This window comes from Malus domestica, chromosome 13, assembly GCF_042453785.1.
Source record: "Malus domestica chromosome 13, GDT2T_hap1".
Taxonomy (NCBI): domain Eukaryota; kingdom Viridiplantae; phylum Streptophyta; class Magnoliopsida; order Rosales; family Rosaceae; genus Malus; species Malus domestica.
In genome coordinates this window covers 53,431-69,326 of record NC_091673.1, presented here as the reverse complement: position 1 = coordinate 69,326, position 15,896 = coordinate 53,431, and the positions used below count along the sequence as shown (strand labels likewise).

Here is a 15,896-nt window from a genome sequence, read left to right as displayed (position 1 = left end):
TCTACCCCTTCGGCCCTGAACCTCTGTCCCATAGTCGCATCTTCTAATCGGAGCGTCAGTAGACAACCCCATAATTTCTAATTATATTTTATTCAATATGAAATTCATAGGTCCATTGAGTTCTCTTGACAAATGTTAAATAATTATCATCGTCTTAATCAAATAAGAAAAACTCTATCAATAAAAAATAACATGCATGTAACCCCACATTTAGGATATTTAACCAAGGTTTTAAATCAAATAGTCATTTTGACATTTTTGTATAAGTCAGTTACACATGTATATACACTACAAGCCAACTACAATTATTTAAAGAAACAGCCAATAAATTAGTAATAGGCAAACAAAACGTGATGCAATAGAGCATGCAAAACCAGAATATAAAAAAAAACCAAATGAGAGTGAATGTGAAATATCAAAACTACAAACCATAAATACAAAACAACCAAGTTTTGCATTTCTACAATCATGAGCAAATTCAAAATGTGAGTGAAATATTGATAGAAATAAGAATAACACCACCTGCTAAGACTAGGATACAAATGCTTGACTTTAATTTCATAAACCTGTAATAAAATTCTTGTGGCCATACCAATTTTCAATATACAGAGTTACTGGTTAATTTCACTTAATTCACAACTTAATGTCAATAAAATGAGATAATACAAATATGTTATTGTTATACATTAGATCCTGCTTAACGAAACTTAAATGGATATACAGAGTTACTGGTTAGTTTCAATTGCCGCCGATGTGTGGATCTCCACGTGTGAATCACGAGTCAACTTCTGAGTTTCAATTACCAATGTATAGATCTCTACTGTATGAACCACTAAATGAGATTACACATGAGGAGAAATGTTAAAGGAGTGTTAAAATCATTTTGCGGTAATACCTAACACCTAACAAATTGGACATATTGGACATGTGGTAAAATTGATGAGAGTATCGGTGTTGGAGTGGGGTTCCTCTTGTAATCTTGCTCCCCCTCGTAATTTCCGTCATTTGTGCTGAAATATTTTTTAGATCGACGGGGAAACTCTCCCTCCTCCTGGATTGCAAGAGCAATGCACTGGAGCGCGCCTTCAGGTATGACAAGCTCTCCCTCCTCTTCCACACCTGGACCTTGTATTTGCAGTTGCAGAGTGGTAAGTCCAAACTCCTAAGCTCCTGGATTGGATTAGATTGGTGGGTTGTAGAAATCTAGGTATTCTAGACAGGAAATTGAGGAGGAATCGAAGACGACGATGATGATTCAGCTGCAATCCCAAGTTTCATCATCATTTTGGCCAATCAGCCCAATCCCGATTGAGGCTCCGAAAGGCCGGATGTCTGCCTTGAATGTGCGATCAGGAGGACGACGACGAGGAATACGATGTGAAGCGGTGGCGGCGGGAACGGGAACGGGAATGGGGCCTTACACGGGGAGAGACCCAAATGTGAAGAAGGCGGAATGGCTAAGGCAGAAAGCCCCCCAGGGACACAAGTACGAGGAGGTCAAGGAGTCCTTGTCCCGTCTGAATCTCAAGACGGTGTGCGAGGAGGCCCAGTGCCCTAACATCGGCGAGTGTTGGAATGGAGGTGGCGATGGCATTTCCACTGCCACCATCATGCTCCTCGGCGACACCTGCACCCGCGGCTGTCGCTTCTGTGCCGTCAAGACCAGCAGGACCCCTCCACCTCCAGATCCCATGGAGCCTCTTCACACTGCCACCGCCGTTGCCAGCTGGGGCGTCGATTATATTGTTTTAACCAGTGTCGACCGCGATGACCTGGCCGACGGTGGAAGCGGACATTTTGCTCGCACCGTCCAAACCCTCAAGGTTGGTTGGTTGCTAACTAATCAGCTTGCTTGCTTCAATTTCACTACTTTGATTGATTGAATGCATTATATCATGTCTGATGACCTAGCTTTTAACATAACATAAAGACTCTCAGACGAGCATATAGAGCATTGCAAAATCGACAACTTCTTTCTTACATAATAATAATATTAATAATAATCATTTCTTACATTCATCAATACAATACAACAATACAATGTTTTACACACTCACTTGACTCTGCAGACTCTCAAGCCTGACATCATGGTTGAGTGTTTAACTTCAGACTTTCGCGGTGACTTGACGGCTGTACACACTCTGCTTTACTCTGGACTTGATGTTTTTGCACACAACATTGAGACTGTCAAACGCCTCCAGCGAATTGTCAGAGACCCTCGCGCTGGGTAAGCTAGCTGCACTCCCGATCCAAAGTCTTTCGGTTATGTATTTCGTACAGAAGTGCATAAGTGGTCCGACCCAGATGATTGCACCATATGACGTGCATCAGTTTTTGTACAAACATATTTTTTAAATCATTTACATGCATACCATATTTCTCTCATAAAATCATGTTTGGAAATATGGCCTTGACACATATGTGCTATGCATGCTCCAAGTTTAACATAACATTCAACGATACAATATCCACCTAGGATTAAACTTTCATGTACTTCAGGTAACAGTATCATAACAAAAGGTAAGTCACACAAATGATAGCTAAAAAGGACCATAACAATACTTGTCCAGGCTTTGTATGTATTTGTCGTATACTAGGAACTGAAGTCAATGGGCTGAAGAAGTTTGTTTAATGTGGTAATGCAGGTATGAGCAAAGCTTATCTGTTCTAAGACATGCAAAACAAAGCAAGAAGGGGATGATAACAAAAACTTCTATAATGTTGGGCCTGGGAGAAACAGACGATGAGCTGAAGGAAGCCATGGCTGATTTAAGGGCTATAGATGTTGATATATTGACACTTGGACAATATTTACAGGTTGGTTAAAGATGCATAGCTTTCATGTATTTAGCTTTGATTACTTTCATGCAAATACATTGGAACTTACAGACCGTAAGGCTGGTGTCGTTTTGTTTGAGTGTCCAAGGTTGGACTTGGATTTTTGACAGTCTAATTCTTGTTGTATGCTTGAAGAATGGCTGTAATCTGGCCCATGGTAGTTTTTATTTTCCATAAGCAATCCTCTTTTACTGTTTCTGAGGCAATCATGAAATGAGACTAAGTTATATCCCAGTAGAATTTTGTGATAAAGATTATGATTTTAAGTTGCTTAAAATTGTTGCAGCCAACTCCATTACATTTGGCTGTCAAAGAATATGTTGCCCCTGAGAAATTCGTTTTATGGAAGGAATATGGGGAGTCTATTGGATTTCGTTATGTAGCCAGTGGGCCCTTGGTAAGATGTTCATTAACGTCAGTTTTATAGATGTTGTGGATTATCTTTCTTTGCTATTCTTGTTTGAATGCAGTTACCTAGTTTACCATTCTTGGTGAAAAAATCTTTGCATCTATTAATTTTTCAGGTCCGGTCCTCGTATAGGGCAGGGGAACTGTTTGTTAAAACAATGATCAGAGAAATGGCTAACAGCTCTATTGGCGTACCTCAGTAACTTATGGACTTCAATACGGATGGCTACCAAAACGACAATAAGTTGGTGGCTGCATGAACAGCTAAAAATGGGGAAAAGTTATGATTGCAATGAGCGGATGGCCATACATTTTTAGAGGGTCTGAATTTCCTAGGTCTGCTATATATATACAAATTTTGGTATTTTGGTTCAATTGAGAATGTTGATGTGCCACAATCATTTGTTTGTTAAACGTAGTGGGAGATAATAACACATGTTGGAGTCGGAATCAAGATTTTCCCATATTTCTGTTAACATTTCAATTCAAATTAGGAGAGGAAAGAGAGGACGATGACGATGGTAGCTGCTGTGGTGAACATTTGCTTGCAGTTGCAGTTGCTTTTGCTTAGTATTCAATTGAGATTTTAAGGGATTTTTATTCTTTTAATGAATATTGGGGTATTCAATCAGGAATTTAAGGGCTTGTTTGGTATCCTACTTAAGTTCAATTTTTTAAACTGAAAAACACTTATTGAGTTTTAGGCGTTGAATTCTTGTTTGGTAGAACTTTTTTAAAAAATTGGATTCAAAACTAACATAAAAACATAGACTATTTCTTAAAAACATTAAAAATGAGTTTTTAGAGTTTTTTCTGCTTTTTCCTTAGCATTTTTTTTTTGCTCTCCCCTAACCCTTTCTTTTTGGGGTGTGCTATCCACACACCCCTTTTTACTTCTCACACACCCTTTGTTAATTTCTGTCCGTTGATCTTCTTCAATTCATTCGATCCGACGGTCCAAAATTAGAAGGGTGTGTGAGAAGTAAAAAAGGGTGTGTGGATATCACATCCCTTCTTTTTTCTCTCCCAACCCTCTCTTTCCTCTTTCCCCACGTCACATCCAGTCTTCTCTCTCTCCTCAGCCTTTGTCTCATCACCCTCTTTCTTCTCATTCCTCACCTTCTCATCGTAATTTTTTGCTCTCTCCCTCACCTCCTAGCTCTCTCCTTGTCTTTCTCTCTCCTCGTCAACTATTTCCTCTCTCATTTTTCCCAATTCTCTCTCTCATTCAGTTTATGCTCAAGGTAATTTGAATTCAAACTAAAAAATTTATTTTTAAAAACTCAACCAAATAGATTTTTGAAATTTTGAGATTTAAAAGAAAAATGTTTTTAAGTGATGTTATTTGAAAATTATTTTTAGGAACAATCAAAGTTTTTGGGTAGGATATCAAACGAGCCCTAAGTTATTCTCTGAAATTCAATGTGTATTCAATCAGGATTTTAAAATAGTTTATTAAAATCCTTAGAAATTCAGGTGTATTCAATTAAGATTTTAAAGAAATTTATAACATTCTAGGTGTATTCAATTAGAATTTGATTTTAAAGAATTTGAAAAAGTTGAGGAATTAAGGGGGTGTATTTAATTAGAAATTTGAGAGATTTTAATGAATTTGTAAATCCATGAATTTTTATGGAGTTTAATTGATTTGTAGAGATTTCATGTAAAACTTTGATTCAATTCTCTCGAAATCTCATGGGGATATGTGAGATTTGTGGATGCTTAAAATACACTACAAAATCTCTCCAATTTCTTCTAATTCCTCAACTTCTCCAAATTCTTTAAATTCAAATTATAATTGAATATATCTGAAACGTTATAAACTTCTTTAAAATTCTAATTGAATACACCCGGATTTCTAAAAATTTTAATAAACTATATCCTAATTGAATACGCATTGAATTTTAGAGAATCACTTAAAATTCTGATTTGATACCTCTTGATTCATTAAAAGAATTAAAATCCTTCAAAATCCCAATTGAATACACCCCCCCTAAAAGGAATTTGAGAGATTTCGTAGTGTATTAATCAAAATTTTACATGGAATCTCTACAAATCAATTAAACTCTATAAAAATTCATGAATTTATAAATCCACTAAAATTTCTCAAAATCCCAATTTAATACACCCTAAAAATGGATAATGCTGAATGAATGAGAGGTTTTTGGGCCAAGAGTAATGTTACGTTTACAATCTCTAAAATAGAGGTGTGACTCACTAATACATATAGGTTTCATCTTTATTAAAAAGATGATACAAATAGATAGTAAGAATAATCTCTACTAATTAATAAAACCCTCTTTGTCAACTAAAAGAAGGTGAAAAAACAAATTAGTCTTCTATCACACAAAAAAAATGATGGGCAATAATGTAATTTCATAGGTCCAAAATTTACTTTTTTTTATTGAAACATCACCTACATGTAATGTTAAAATACCTCCAATATTTATAAAAAAAACAAAAAATAAAAAAACAAAAACAAAAACCTCCAACTCCCTCATGTTCTCTTTCTCCCTCTCTCATTCTCATTTTCTAAAAAAATGTGTTCATACACACAAAGTGCGTAGGCAAATGCTAGTATTTTATTAGGCCAATGCTCTCCTTGTTATTTTCTCAAAATGTTCGATTGAGTCTCTTATTTTCTTCGGATGAGTTTCTATTTAGGGAAAATTTGAAATAGGTCCAATTTTATAGGCCTACTTTTGAAATAGGTCCAATTTTTAATTACTTTGGACCCATATCAAAATACCCCTTTATTTATGGAATAAAATTATTTCCTCTCATAATCCCCTCATCTCCTCTCACTTTCATTTTTGTCTTTCTTTCTCTATGAAAAAATTAAGGCTTTTTTAGTCAAAATGGTCCACCAGATTTGCATAATTTTTACTTTGTTCTCTGAGATTTGAAATCAATACAAGTGGTCCCTAAGAGCAACTCCACCCTTGGAGCCCTCCCCCTGGCAATCCACTATTCAATCCACTTAGTGAACAGTAACAGCCCTTAATAAATAGTAATTGTCATTTGCATTTCCACCATTGGAACCCTTCCCCCTGGCAATTAGTAATAAAATATTAATATTTTTTTTCTCACCCAATCCATAAAATATTATTATTTTTCCCTAATTTTGACCGGTCCTCTCTCTCTCTCTCTCTCTCACTCACTCTCTCTTTCTCTCTCTCACAGCAGCATCCATGGAAGCTTCACCAGCTCTGTCGCACATAGGCTTGGCAGGCCTCGCAGTCATGGGGCAAAATCTCGCCCTCAACATCGCCGAGAAAGGGTTTCCGATCTCCGTCTACAACCCTCACGATTTTGTGCTCTCCATCGAACGGCCCAGATTCGTTATTATCCTCGTCAAAGCTGGAGGGGAAAGAGGACGAGGAGGGGAAGGAGGACGAGGAGGAAGGAGGAAGGAGGACGCAGAGAACACCGAGCGCATGCACCGATGTCGCACATCAGCCATACGTCACACAGCCCTCAGGCTCTCGGGCTGGCAATCCCCGCCAGGCCTGTCGCTCGGGCCCTTTCTCCTCGCCTGTCCCCTGAGCAACCAGCAACGCTGGAGCCCCATCCCCCGGCCGTCGGGCCCTTTCTCCTTGCCTGTCTCCCGAGCAACCAGCAACGCTGGAGTTGCTCTAAAGTTGTCCACTATCAATCATTTTGGTCATTCAATGAATAGTTATGTTAAATAAATATTAAAATGACAAAATTATTCTCAGTTTAATAAAAAATAGGCCAAAATGATTTAATAAAAATTGAGCATATTTTTGTCATCTTAGTGGGGTCCACCGGTTTCAAAGTTGCCCACTGTTTACATTACTCTTTCACGTCCGGTCTAGTCCACTAGTTTCTAAGCCCACTGTTTACTTTACTCTTTCACCAAAAGACAGACAGTCTCCCCAACTGCTCACTCGGATTTGTGATTGCCTCCTCTCTTCAACTTTACTGTTCCCTCCTCCTCCGTACTACTACTGCTACTGTCACACCAGCTGCCCCCGCCGCCACGAGCAAGGCTTGGTAACTAAGCTGGTAACCTTGCTACTTCTTATTTGTTGTTTGTTTGTTTGTTTGTTTGTTTGTTTATTTTTTTTGTTTTTTATTTTACGAATTTGAAGGTAGAAATCCGAGAGAGAAGGGCTTCCTTTGTTTTGTTTTGTTTTGTTTGTGTGCTGCTAATTGCTAATCAATCTCAGCTCAGAATCGACTTGAATCGACTTCGAATCGGAAGATAAAATCATCATCATCATCATCATCATCATCATCGATCCAAGATCTATCTATCTTATCTAGCTGAGAAAAGAAGAGAAGAAAGTCAATCAAATTCAGATTTCAAAGCATGGCCAACATAGACATAGAAGGAATACTCAAGGAGCTCCCCAAAGACGGCCGCATCCCCAAGACCAAGATCGTTTGCACCCTGGGCCCTTCTTCCCGCTCCGTCCCCATGGTCGAGAAGCTTCTAAGGGCTGGCATGAACGTCGCCCGCTTCAACTTCTCTCACGGCACCCACGACTACCACCAGGAGACCCTCGACAATCTCCGCACTGCCATGCACAACACTCAGATCCTCTGCGCCGTCATGCTCGATACAAAGGTCCCTATCTATCTCTCTATTTCCTAATTAATTTCTCGATTTCACTTTCCTATACATACATACTTCTGCAGCTACATATATATACCCTCACTTGTGTAATTTTCATCCTACTCTTGTTTTTGTTTGTTTGTTTTTGTGTTCCCGCTTTGCTTTCTGGTGAACTACTGGAATGAATGAAGGAATAAATAAATAAATAGCCTTGTCTAATTGTCTCTCTGTGTTATTCACCATTAGTCTTAATTATCCTCTTCTTAGTTATTATCCAATTCGACTCTTGTGTTTGTCCTATTATTATCCATATATGATACCTTTTTCCTACTCTACTCCACTCTACTCCAATGGAATGGATACATGAATATGAATATTTATCACCTGGGCCTCGATGCCCACACATGGTTTTAAGGGTTGCATATCTTCCAGTTCCTTGCTCCAGAATTTAGCTTCTGAGCCTCTACCAATATCATTTGGCTGATTCATGTAGTTCACTATTCACATCCTCTTGAGATAAGTGGTCTATATCAGTAAACGGTTGAAAGTTGTTTTATTTCTGTCCCATGTTTCTGAGAGAAACAACACTGGGTAGGCTTGGTCACTATTACAACTGAAAGAATTGCTACAAGATTAAGTTCGTGCCTCTACTAAAATATATATAACTGTTAGAAAGCAAACTACTACATTATGGTATCGGAGCATTAGATCCCACGTTCAATTTCTTGCAATCACAATCCTCTCAATCTTAAGTTGAATCCACATGCTGGCTCTACAGGTGGAAAGAGCCTACATATGACAGCAAGTTTTAGTATATAAAAAAATTGTTAATCCACATTCTAACAAACTCTAACAACAATTAAAGATGGTCTGGTCTACAATAATGTTCCACTTTCCACATTTTGAAACTGAGCGCTTGTTACTTCCACTTTTCGTAGGGGCCTGAGATTCGGACTGGATTCCTCAAGGGTGGAAAACCCATTCAACTTAAGGAAGGGCAGGAAATTACTATTACTACTGATTACAGCATCAAGGGGGATGAAGAGATGATTTCCATGAGCTACAAGAAGCTGGCTGTGGATTTGAAGCCGAGAAATACCATTTTATGTGCAGACGGCACCATTACTCTCACTGTATTATCTTGTAATCCAGCAGCTGGTACAGTTAGGTGCCGCTGTGAGAACACTGCAATGCTGGGTGAAAGAAAAAATGTCAATCTTCCTGGTATTGTGGTGGATCTTCCCACACTGACGGAGAAGGATAAGGAAGATATTCTGGAATGGGGCGTGCCCAACAAGATTGATATGATTGCTCTTTCATTTGTACGCAAGGGATCAGATCTTGTTAATGTCCGTAAAGTTCTTGGACCCCATGCCAAGAACATACAATTGATGTCAAAGGTATGCACCTCGCTTTTAATGTTCGATTGTCCCAGCATTGATGTCAGAAGATGATCCGTAGCTTTACTTTTTGGGTTTGTATGTCTAATTGTTTTTTTCATTAATTACCAGTTAAGTTTGCTGTGGTTTCTATAGGTTGAGAACCAGGAGGGAGTTATCAACTTTGATGAGATATTGCGAGAGACAGATTCATTCATGGTTGCCCGTGGTGATCTTGGAATGGAAATCCCAGTTGAGAAAATTTTTCTGGCACAAAAGATGATGATATATAAGTGTAATCTTGTGGGCAAGCCTGTGGTCACTGCCACTCAGATGCTTGAATCCATGATCAAGTCTCCACGGCCAACCCGTGCTGAAGCCACAGATGTAGCTAATGCTGTCCTTGATGGCACTGATTGTGTCATGCTTAGTGGTGAGAGTGCAGCTGGGTCCTATCCAGAACTCGCCGTGAAAATCATGGCTCGTATATGTATTGAGGCAGAATCTTCCCTTGATTACAGGGCAATCTTTAAGGAGATGATGAAGTCGACGCCTCTTCCAATGAGCCCTTTGGAGAGTCTTGCATCCTCTGCTGTCAGAACAGCCAATAAGGCCAGAGCCAAACTCATTGTTGTGTTGACAAGAGGTGGGAGCACAGCCAAATTGGTGGCGAAGTACCGGCCAGCTGTTCCTATACTGTCAGTGGTGGTTCCAGTTCTGACCACAGACTCCTTTGATTGGACCTGCAGTGATGAGACTCCGGCAAGACATAGCCTGATCTACAGGGGGTTGATTCCTCTATTGGCTGAAGGGTCTGCCAAAGCTACCGATGCAGAATCCACAGAGGTGATCCTGGAAGCTGCTCTGAAGTCAGCAACACAGAGGGGATTGTGCACGCCTGGGGATGCTGTGGTGGCACTTCATCGCATTGGAGTCGCCTCTGTTATTAAGATCTGTGTGGTAAAGTAAAACTGAGGTTTGCAGAGTACCAATATTTGCACGGTAAAGCAATGTGGCTGAGATGGACTAAATGGGTTTTGGTTTCTAGCCCCTTGTTATGTTTTAGCGATCACAGCACTGAAAAGTGTAGTAGTTACCTTTCTTTTCTGAAGCTACGTGAGAGGGTATGGTACCTCTACATTTTTATTGCTTTATGCTGCACAAGCTATGAGCTATTATGGGAGTATGCTTGATTTTGCCCGGGTGTAGAAATAAAGCTCGGGGGAATCTTACCGCTGTGTTTGGACGAGAGACTTTTAAAATACCAAAGAAGTTCAGTCTCAAGCCAGTTTTGAAAACTGGACTACAAGAACACTAAAAAACATAAAATGGGATTTGGAATGACATTTCCAGGAGTCATTTCAAAGTTTACCCCAATGGTGCATTCCTAACAAATTTACCCCAAGTTCCATGGAACATTTAAAGTCCCTCGCTCAAGTGCACTGTTGTAGTTTTTCTGGTTGTGGTCTTGATTATGTTAGGTGTTGGGCCTGTTGGCACATTCACTGCTGAATAGTATGTGGTTGGACCTTACATATTAAGCTAGAGAGATTCCCTTTAAAGCCGAAGACGAAGCCAAAAGCCTAAGACAAAGGTGATGATGTGCAAATAAATAAATTAATACAATCGATTGAAAAGTAGATTCCCTCCAAAGCCGAAGCTAGCTACCCCTAGTGCGCAGTGCAGTCGTAAAGCTCAAAACAGCAGTAGGCCCACTTCCCACCCACCAAGCATTCATGCAAAGAGACAAAACGCAACCTACCTGCCCTACCCCTCTTCTCTGTTGATCTCACCCTCTTCTCGCACTCACACCCAATCCAAGTGCCGTATTCAAGAACCTTTCGCATGCAAATGCAACGCCAACAAGAATCGATGACTCCGGAGCCATGTAGCGAAGGCAGATAGGCTCATAGCTAGGAGAGCCATTGTGACCAGACCACAATATAGAACAACTTACACGTGTAAGTTTTATTGTTACATCTTACATCAGAATGCTACAATGACCATAAACCATTTATTGATCACACCACGAGTGAGAAGGAAGGCGACATAAAGATTGGAGCTCAGATAGCCAAGGGTGGTGTCAATTGCTAATTTCGAGGAATACAGCTAGCTAAGAGAAGGCCTTTGTCAGTTGGTCAGGATTCGGGACGCAACGCATCGCGCATCGCATGAAAACCATGTGAGTGTCAGAGTGTGTGTAATTCCATTTCATTTGTGTCTATTTATTCAACCTACGTTCACTTTCAGCAGGTCACTCTCTTCTCCTCGTCGTTAAAAGTTATACATTGTACGGTGATCCTAATAATCCTTTATTCCCAAAGATTTTTAATTTATTATTCCATTTTTCCAAATATTAATTGAATATTTGAAGATTCAGACCACACTTTCAATAATGTAATTAAATATTTTATATGTCCCCAATCCAATCTAGAAAATATTTTTATTTATTTATTTACTTACTATTTGGTGTTAGAAAATATTTTTAATGTTACTAATTTAGAGGGTTTCACTATTTGTCCTTATTGGCTAGTTACCAGTTACGCGAACTTTCTTTATATGGCGGAATTCTTTGACAAAAATTAAGGTGAAAATATTTACCGTAACGAAAACACCACACAACGGTGGAATTCTTATCTTATTATACTCTTTAATTTATTTATTTTTCTTCGGTTTTTTAAGTCTAAAATACGGGATTGTAGTGTAAAACAATTTAAAGTTCGTATCTCCTTATATCTCTCCAACGGAATTGATCCTCTCTTTTTAATTTCCTTTTTTTGGATATAGAGCATTCTTATCCAGTTATCCTAAGATAAAGAGAGAGAATCAGTGAGTGTAGTAGTATTAGTAGCAGAGGAATCTGGTCAAGTGAGTCAACATTAGAGGGGAGTGAGTGGTAGAGTAAGAGACGGTAAGGAAGGAGAAGCAGCAGCAGCCAATATGGGGAAGAAGGATGGTGGTGATTGTGATCATGGTGCACTAGTGACGATGATGACGATGATTGTGATGTTGTTGATAATGGCAATGGTTGTGTCGTTTGCTTCTTCAGCTTCAGCTGCAGCAGCTTCTTCGCAACTCAGACGAAATCTGCTTGCCAACGGACTTGGACTCACTCCTCCCATGGGGTAGAATTTTACTCATTTACAAACTACATAAAATTAATATTCTTGCCTCCTTTAATCGATGGTCAGCCACAGCCAGTCAGATCAGATTCTAAGATATATACATTTCAGCAAACTTACGAAATGGGAAGCAATTTATTTTCCTTCTGCTGTTTTTACACACTTGGAGTGTTATATATATCAACAAGAGACCGTTTGCTTTTAAATCCTAATATTATATGTATCAACATGTGCCGCAACCCACAACTACAATTTTATTCAAATACTTGCAAGCTTGTGGGATTAAGATTAAATGATTAATGTTGTTTTCTTTGCTTGCTTAATTAGGTGGAATAGTTGGAATCACTTCAACTGCAAAATCGATGAGAAAATCATCAAGGCAACCGGTAACTCCAGCAACTTAACTCTTGCCTACTCATCAAAGCCATGTTTTGTTTCCAAAGCTTGCTTAATTTCTCTGGTTGGTTTGACAGCTGATGCACTGGTTTCCACTGGTCTCTCTAAACTTGGATATACCTATGTTAACATAGGTATCCTTCTTCTCTCTTTTTTTGTTTTTTGGGTAGCTTGGTACTTTCCAATTTTAATAAAAGCTGATGCTATCTATATCTATAGATGATTGCTGGGCCGAAATTGCTCGTGATCACAAGGTATTTGTTTCTATTTTTCATCACAGACAAGCTCGGCTGTAAAAGTACTGAACATGCATAAAATTTCATACGCAGCGCAATCTAGTGCCCAAGAAATCAACATTTCCATCAGGCATTAAAGCTCTTGCGGATTATGTTCACAGCAAGGGTCTTAAGCTAGGAATTTACTCAGATGCAGGGTAACACATCTAACTCTCATACACCCCATCCCATTACAAATACATACTGCATGTAGAGCTGTTCTTGAATGTTGATATATACTTGAAGTACAACTAAACAAATAGTACATTCGCTTATAATTTGCAGGTACTTCACTTGCAGCAAAACCATGCCTGGTTCACTTGGCCACGAAGAGCAAGATGCCAAAACATTTGCTGCTTGGGTACGATATATATGTTGTAATCACTTCACTCAATCGAAGGGAGTCATAACATCTCCAATGACGATATGTTGTCACAGAATCTTGAAATGCTCATGCACTTTCTTTGCAGGGAATTGATTATTTGAAGTATGATAACTGTAATAATGATGACTCCAAGCCAACTGTTAGGTAAAATACCTAGAATAGCTATGATGATACCGCACAAAGTACTTTCCTGCCTGCACTTAATTTTCCCAGGATAAGGTCTCCATATGACAAATACCTTTCTACAAATATTTCAACTCTTCTTGTAGGTACCCTGTAATGACCCGAGCTCTGATGAAAGCAGGTCGTCCCATATTCTTTTCGCTTTGTGAATGGTAATGGTCCTGTTTGCTTAAACTCAAGAACCATGTATCGTGTTTTTCTTAGTAATAGGCCTAAGTTCTTAAATTTGTTTTCTATTTCGTTTTTTAGGGGAGATTTGCACCCTGCTCAATGGGGTGCTAAAGTAGGAAATAGCTGGAGAACTACTAATGACATTTCTGATACATGGGAAAGGTAGAAACATGCATGTGCTTCCGTTGACTCTCAATTTGGTCTCATGTTTTTGGGGTCTCACTCTCACATAATACCTTTTTTCTGGCATTTTGCTTGGCAGTATGATCTCTAGGGCCGACATGAATGAAGTTTATGCTGAATTTGCCAGACCTGGTGGCTGGAATGGTGAATATTCCGCTAATGCAACCAACAACCCGGTTTTACATATACTGTCATTTGGGTTGGGCACACTGTTGAGTGTTGATGTTTCACTAAGAGGTTAATCTTATTTATCTGCTGAAAATTTGAACAGATCCCGACATGTTAGAAGTGGGGAATGGAGGAATGACAAAAGATGAATATGTAGTCCATTTTAGCATATGGGCCATTTCTAAGGTACCATAAACGTTTAATATGCTAGATGCTCTTCTTTATATGAAATGTGCAATTTTAGGTCATCTGTTTGGTTACACATGAGCTGTGTTGCAGGCTCCCCTTCTTCTTGGCTGCGATGTGAGGAATATCACAAAAGAGAACATGGAAATCATTGCAAATAAAGAGGTTATCTCTGTAAACCAAGGTAAGTACAAGCTTTGGACGGACACTGATTTTCCTTCCTAGTGAGTGAAGTGAACGATCAAGTTTGCACTAATAGAACTCACGGAATTTTGATTTTTATGATGGTTAACTGTAACAGATCCACTTGGTGTCCAAGCTAAAAAGGTCAGATCAGAAGGGGATCTCGAGGTAAAAATGAAAATGCCAGCAAATCTCTTGTGATATGTATACATAACGTAAGTATTCTGTCATTGTGTATAACTCTGAAATTTGAATGAACAGATTTGGGCGGGGCCCCTTTCAGGATACAGAGTAGCTCTACTCCTTGTCAACCGAGGCCCTTGGCGAACTGCGGTCACAGCTCACTGGGATGACATTGAGATCCCGACAAACAGTGTTGTTGAAGCAAGAGACCTCTGGGAGGTATACTAATCCTTTGTATTATCAATCATCTGTTTTTTCTCAATTCTTGCTACTTTTGGCAGCTGTGTTGTAATTTATGGGAGATATTTACTGATACCTTGCTTGCTGTCATGCAGCACAAGACATTGAAGGCACGATTTGTCGGAAACTTGACAGCCACTGTGGACTCTCATGCATGCAAAATGTATGTTTTGAAGCCAGTGTCTTAACCATGTATGAGTTGAGTTCAGTTGAATAAGAATGTTCATGGTGTTGATGAGAGGTCTCTGAGGTCTCCCTCATTAATGTTTGTCGCATTCATGGTTTACAATCTACGAGCTGTTCCTATTTACCATTTGACCAAAACTTGATTTCCTATTAATAACAATCTGGAGGAAGCAAATTAGTTCCTCTTCTCCGCTGATTTTTATGTGTGTGTGTGTGTGTGTTTGCGTCTTGTGGCGGATGGGCCTCCCCTCAAGGGAATGAGTAAAACTTGTGCAATCTCATCTGTTTCAGTGGTAGTGTGTCTATGACCTACCTGCATGTATGTTAGCTTAGCATTCAACATGACTGTTGCTTGAAGAAAAGATTCAGCATTTGAAGTTGAAGCCGCTATAACTAAATCCAAATGTGATGTTGCCTTGTATATTCCAACTTCCAAGAGTAACCAAACTCTCTTTAATTTAGTACAAGATGTGAAATATATTGCAGAAATATACCAACTATTTATATGATCAAATATAACAAATCAAATGTATAATCACTATCAGACTTATTAAAATTAAATTAGGAAAAAGGAATAAGAATATATGGCCTGTGAACTAAAGAGAGGCGTGACGTCGCTGCCCTAAAGCCATAGACGCCTCCCTACGTGCAGGTTAAGGCGGTGCCTACAACTCCAAGATAAAACCCAAAGCCTCACAAGATGTTTGATCTGTTATGCACGCCAACGACAGGCCGGATTGCCAAGTAGTGATCAATTGCCCAAAAATTATAAAGTAGGAATGTAAATTGACTGACAAAGATGTGAGAACTGAGGAAGACAAAAAAGGT

At 39.1% G+C, this 15,896-nt stretch overlaps 3 protein-coding genes across 8 annotated transcripts; all 3 read left to right on the top strand.

Annotated features, from left to right (window-relative positions):
• Positions 1–902: 902 nt before the first annotated feature.
• On the top strand, positions 903–3,696 carry LOC103414180 (lipoyl synthase 2, chloroplastic-like). Of its 2 annotated transcripts, none has more exons than XM_008352586.4 (5): positions 903–1,823; positions 2,070–2,227; positions 2,646–2,817; positions 3,125–3,235; positions 3,363–3,696. In XM_008352586.4, exons 1-5 carry the CDS (start codon positions 1,248–1,250, stop codon positions 3,447–3,449), a joined length of 1,104 nt encoding a protein of 367 aa, XP_008350808.2. In that variant the 5' UTR covers positions 903–1,247; the 3' UTR covers positions 3,450–3,696. The 2 variants fall into 2 exon arrangements, with proteins under 2 accessions (XP_008350808.2, XP_070667089.1); XM_070810988.1 differs by having other exon boundaries at positions 939–1,823; positions 3,447–3,696.
• A 3,403-nt stretch (positions 3,697–7,099) lies between these two features.
• On the top strand, positions 7,100–10,403 carry LOC103414179 (pyruvate kinase, cytosolic isozyme-like). 4 transcript variants are annotated; one of them, XM_070810985.1, is made up of 4 exons: positions 7,100–7,275; positions 7,440–7,840; positions 8,767–9,228; positions 9,364–10,403. In XM_070810985.1, the coding sequence occupies exons 2-4, from the start codon at positions 7,583–7,585 to the stop codon at positions 10,174–10,176; spliced, it is 1,533 nt and encodes a 510-aa protein (XP_070667086.1). In that variant the 5' UTR covers positions 7,100–7,275; positions 7,440–7,582; the 3' UTR covers positions 10,177–10,403. The 4 variants fall into 4 exon arrangements, with proteins under 4 accessions (XP_070667086.1, XP_070667087.1, XP_028946992.2 ...); XM_070810986.1 differs by having other exon boundaries at positions 7,106–7,275; positions 7,445–7,840; XM_029091159.2 differs by having other exon boundaries at positions 7,120–7,263.
• A 723-nt stretch (positions 10,404–11,126) lies between these two features.
• Positions 11,127–15,264, top strand: LOC103451430 (alpha-galactosidase 1). Of its 2 annotated transcripts, XM_008390831.4 has the most exons (16): positions 11,217–11,389; positions 11,995–12,332; positions 12,657–12,715; positions 12,803–12,859; positions 12,945–12,979; positions 13,055–13,158; positions 13,286–13,361; positions 13,471–13,529; positions 13,655–13,720; positions 13,818–13,901; positions 14,002–14,066; positions 14,194–14,276; positions 14,370–14,460; positions 14,578–14,627; positions 14,721–14,861; positions 14,978–15,264. In XM_008390831.4, the coding sequence occupies exons 2-16, from the start codon at positions 12,148–12,150 to the stop codon at positions 15,068–15,070; spliced, it is 1,248 nt and encodes a 415-aa protein (XP_008389053.1). In that variant the 5' UTR covers positions 11,217–11,389; positions 11,995–12,147; the 3' UTR covers positions 15,071–15,264. The 2 variants fall into 2 exon arrangements, with proteins under 2 accessions (XP_008389054.1, XP_008389053.1); XM_008390832.4 differs by lacking the exon at positions 13,818–13,901 and having other exon boundaries at positions 11,127–11,389.
• Positions 15,265–15,896: the final 632 nt, after the last annotated feature.

What these genes read in the sequence shown, in the direction of transcription:
- LOC103414179 (XM_070810985.1), top strand. Translation starts at nt 7,583, where the DNA reads ATGGCCAACATAGACATAGAAGGAATACTCAAGGAGCTCCCCAAAGAC. An exon ending in CCGTCATGCTCGATACAAAG is followed by an intron (nt 7,841 to 8,766) that starts GTCCCTATCTAT and finishes CACTTTTCGTAG; the next exon opens with GGGCCTGAGATTCGGACTGG. An exon ending in ACATACAATTGATGTCAAAG is followed by an intron (nt 9,229 to 9,363) that starts GTATGCACCTCG and finishes TGGTTTCTATAG; the next exon opens with GTTGAGAACCAGGAGGGAGT.
- LOC103451430 (XM_008390831.4), top strand. Translation starts at nt 12,148, where the DNA reads ATGGGGAAGAAGGATGGTGGTGATTGTGATCATGGTGCACTAGTGACG. An exon ending in GACTCCAAGCCAACTGTTAG is followed by an intron (nt 13,530 to 13,654) that starts GTAAAATACCTA and finishes CTCTTCTTGTAG; the next exon opens with GTACCCTGTAATGACCCGAG. An exon ending in ATTTCTGATACATGGGAAAG is followed by an intron (nt 13,902 to 14,001) that starts GTAGAAACATGC and finishes TTTGCTTGGCAG; the next exon opens with TATGATCTCTAGGGCCGACA.
- LOC103414180 (XM_008352586.4), top strand. Translation starts at nt 1,248, where the DNA reads ATGATGATTCAGCTGCAATCCCAAGTTTCATCATCATTTTGGCCAATC. An exon ending in CACTTGGACAATATTTACAG is followed by an intron (nt 2,818 to 3,124) that starts GTTGGTTAAAGA and finishes AAATTGTTGCAG; the next exon opens with CCAACTCCATTACATTTGGC. An exon ending in ATGTAGCCAGTGGGCCCTTG is followed by an intron (nt 3,236 to 3,362) that starts GTAAGATGTTCA and finishes TTAATTTTTCAG; the next exon opens with GTCCGGTCCTCGTATAGGGC.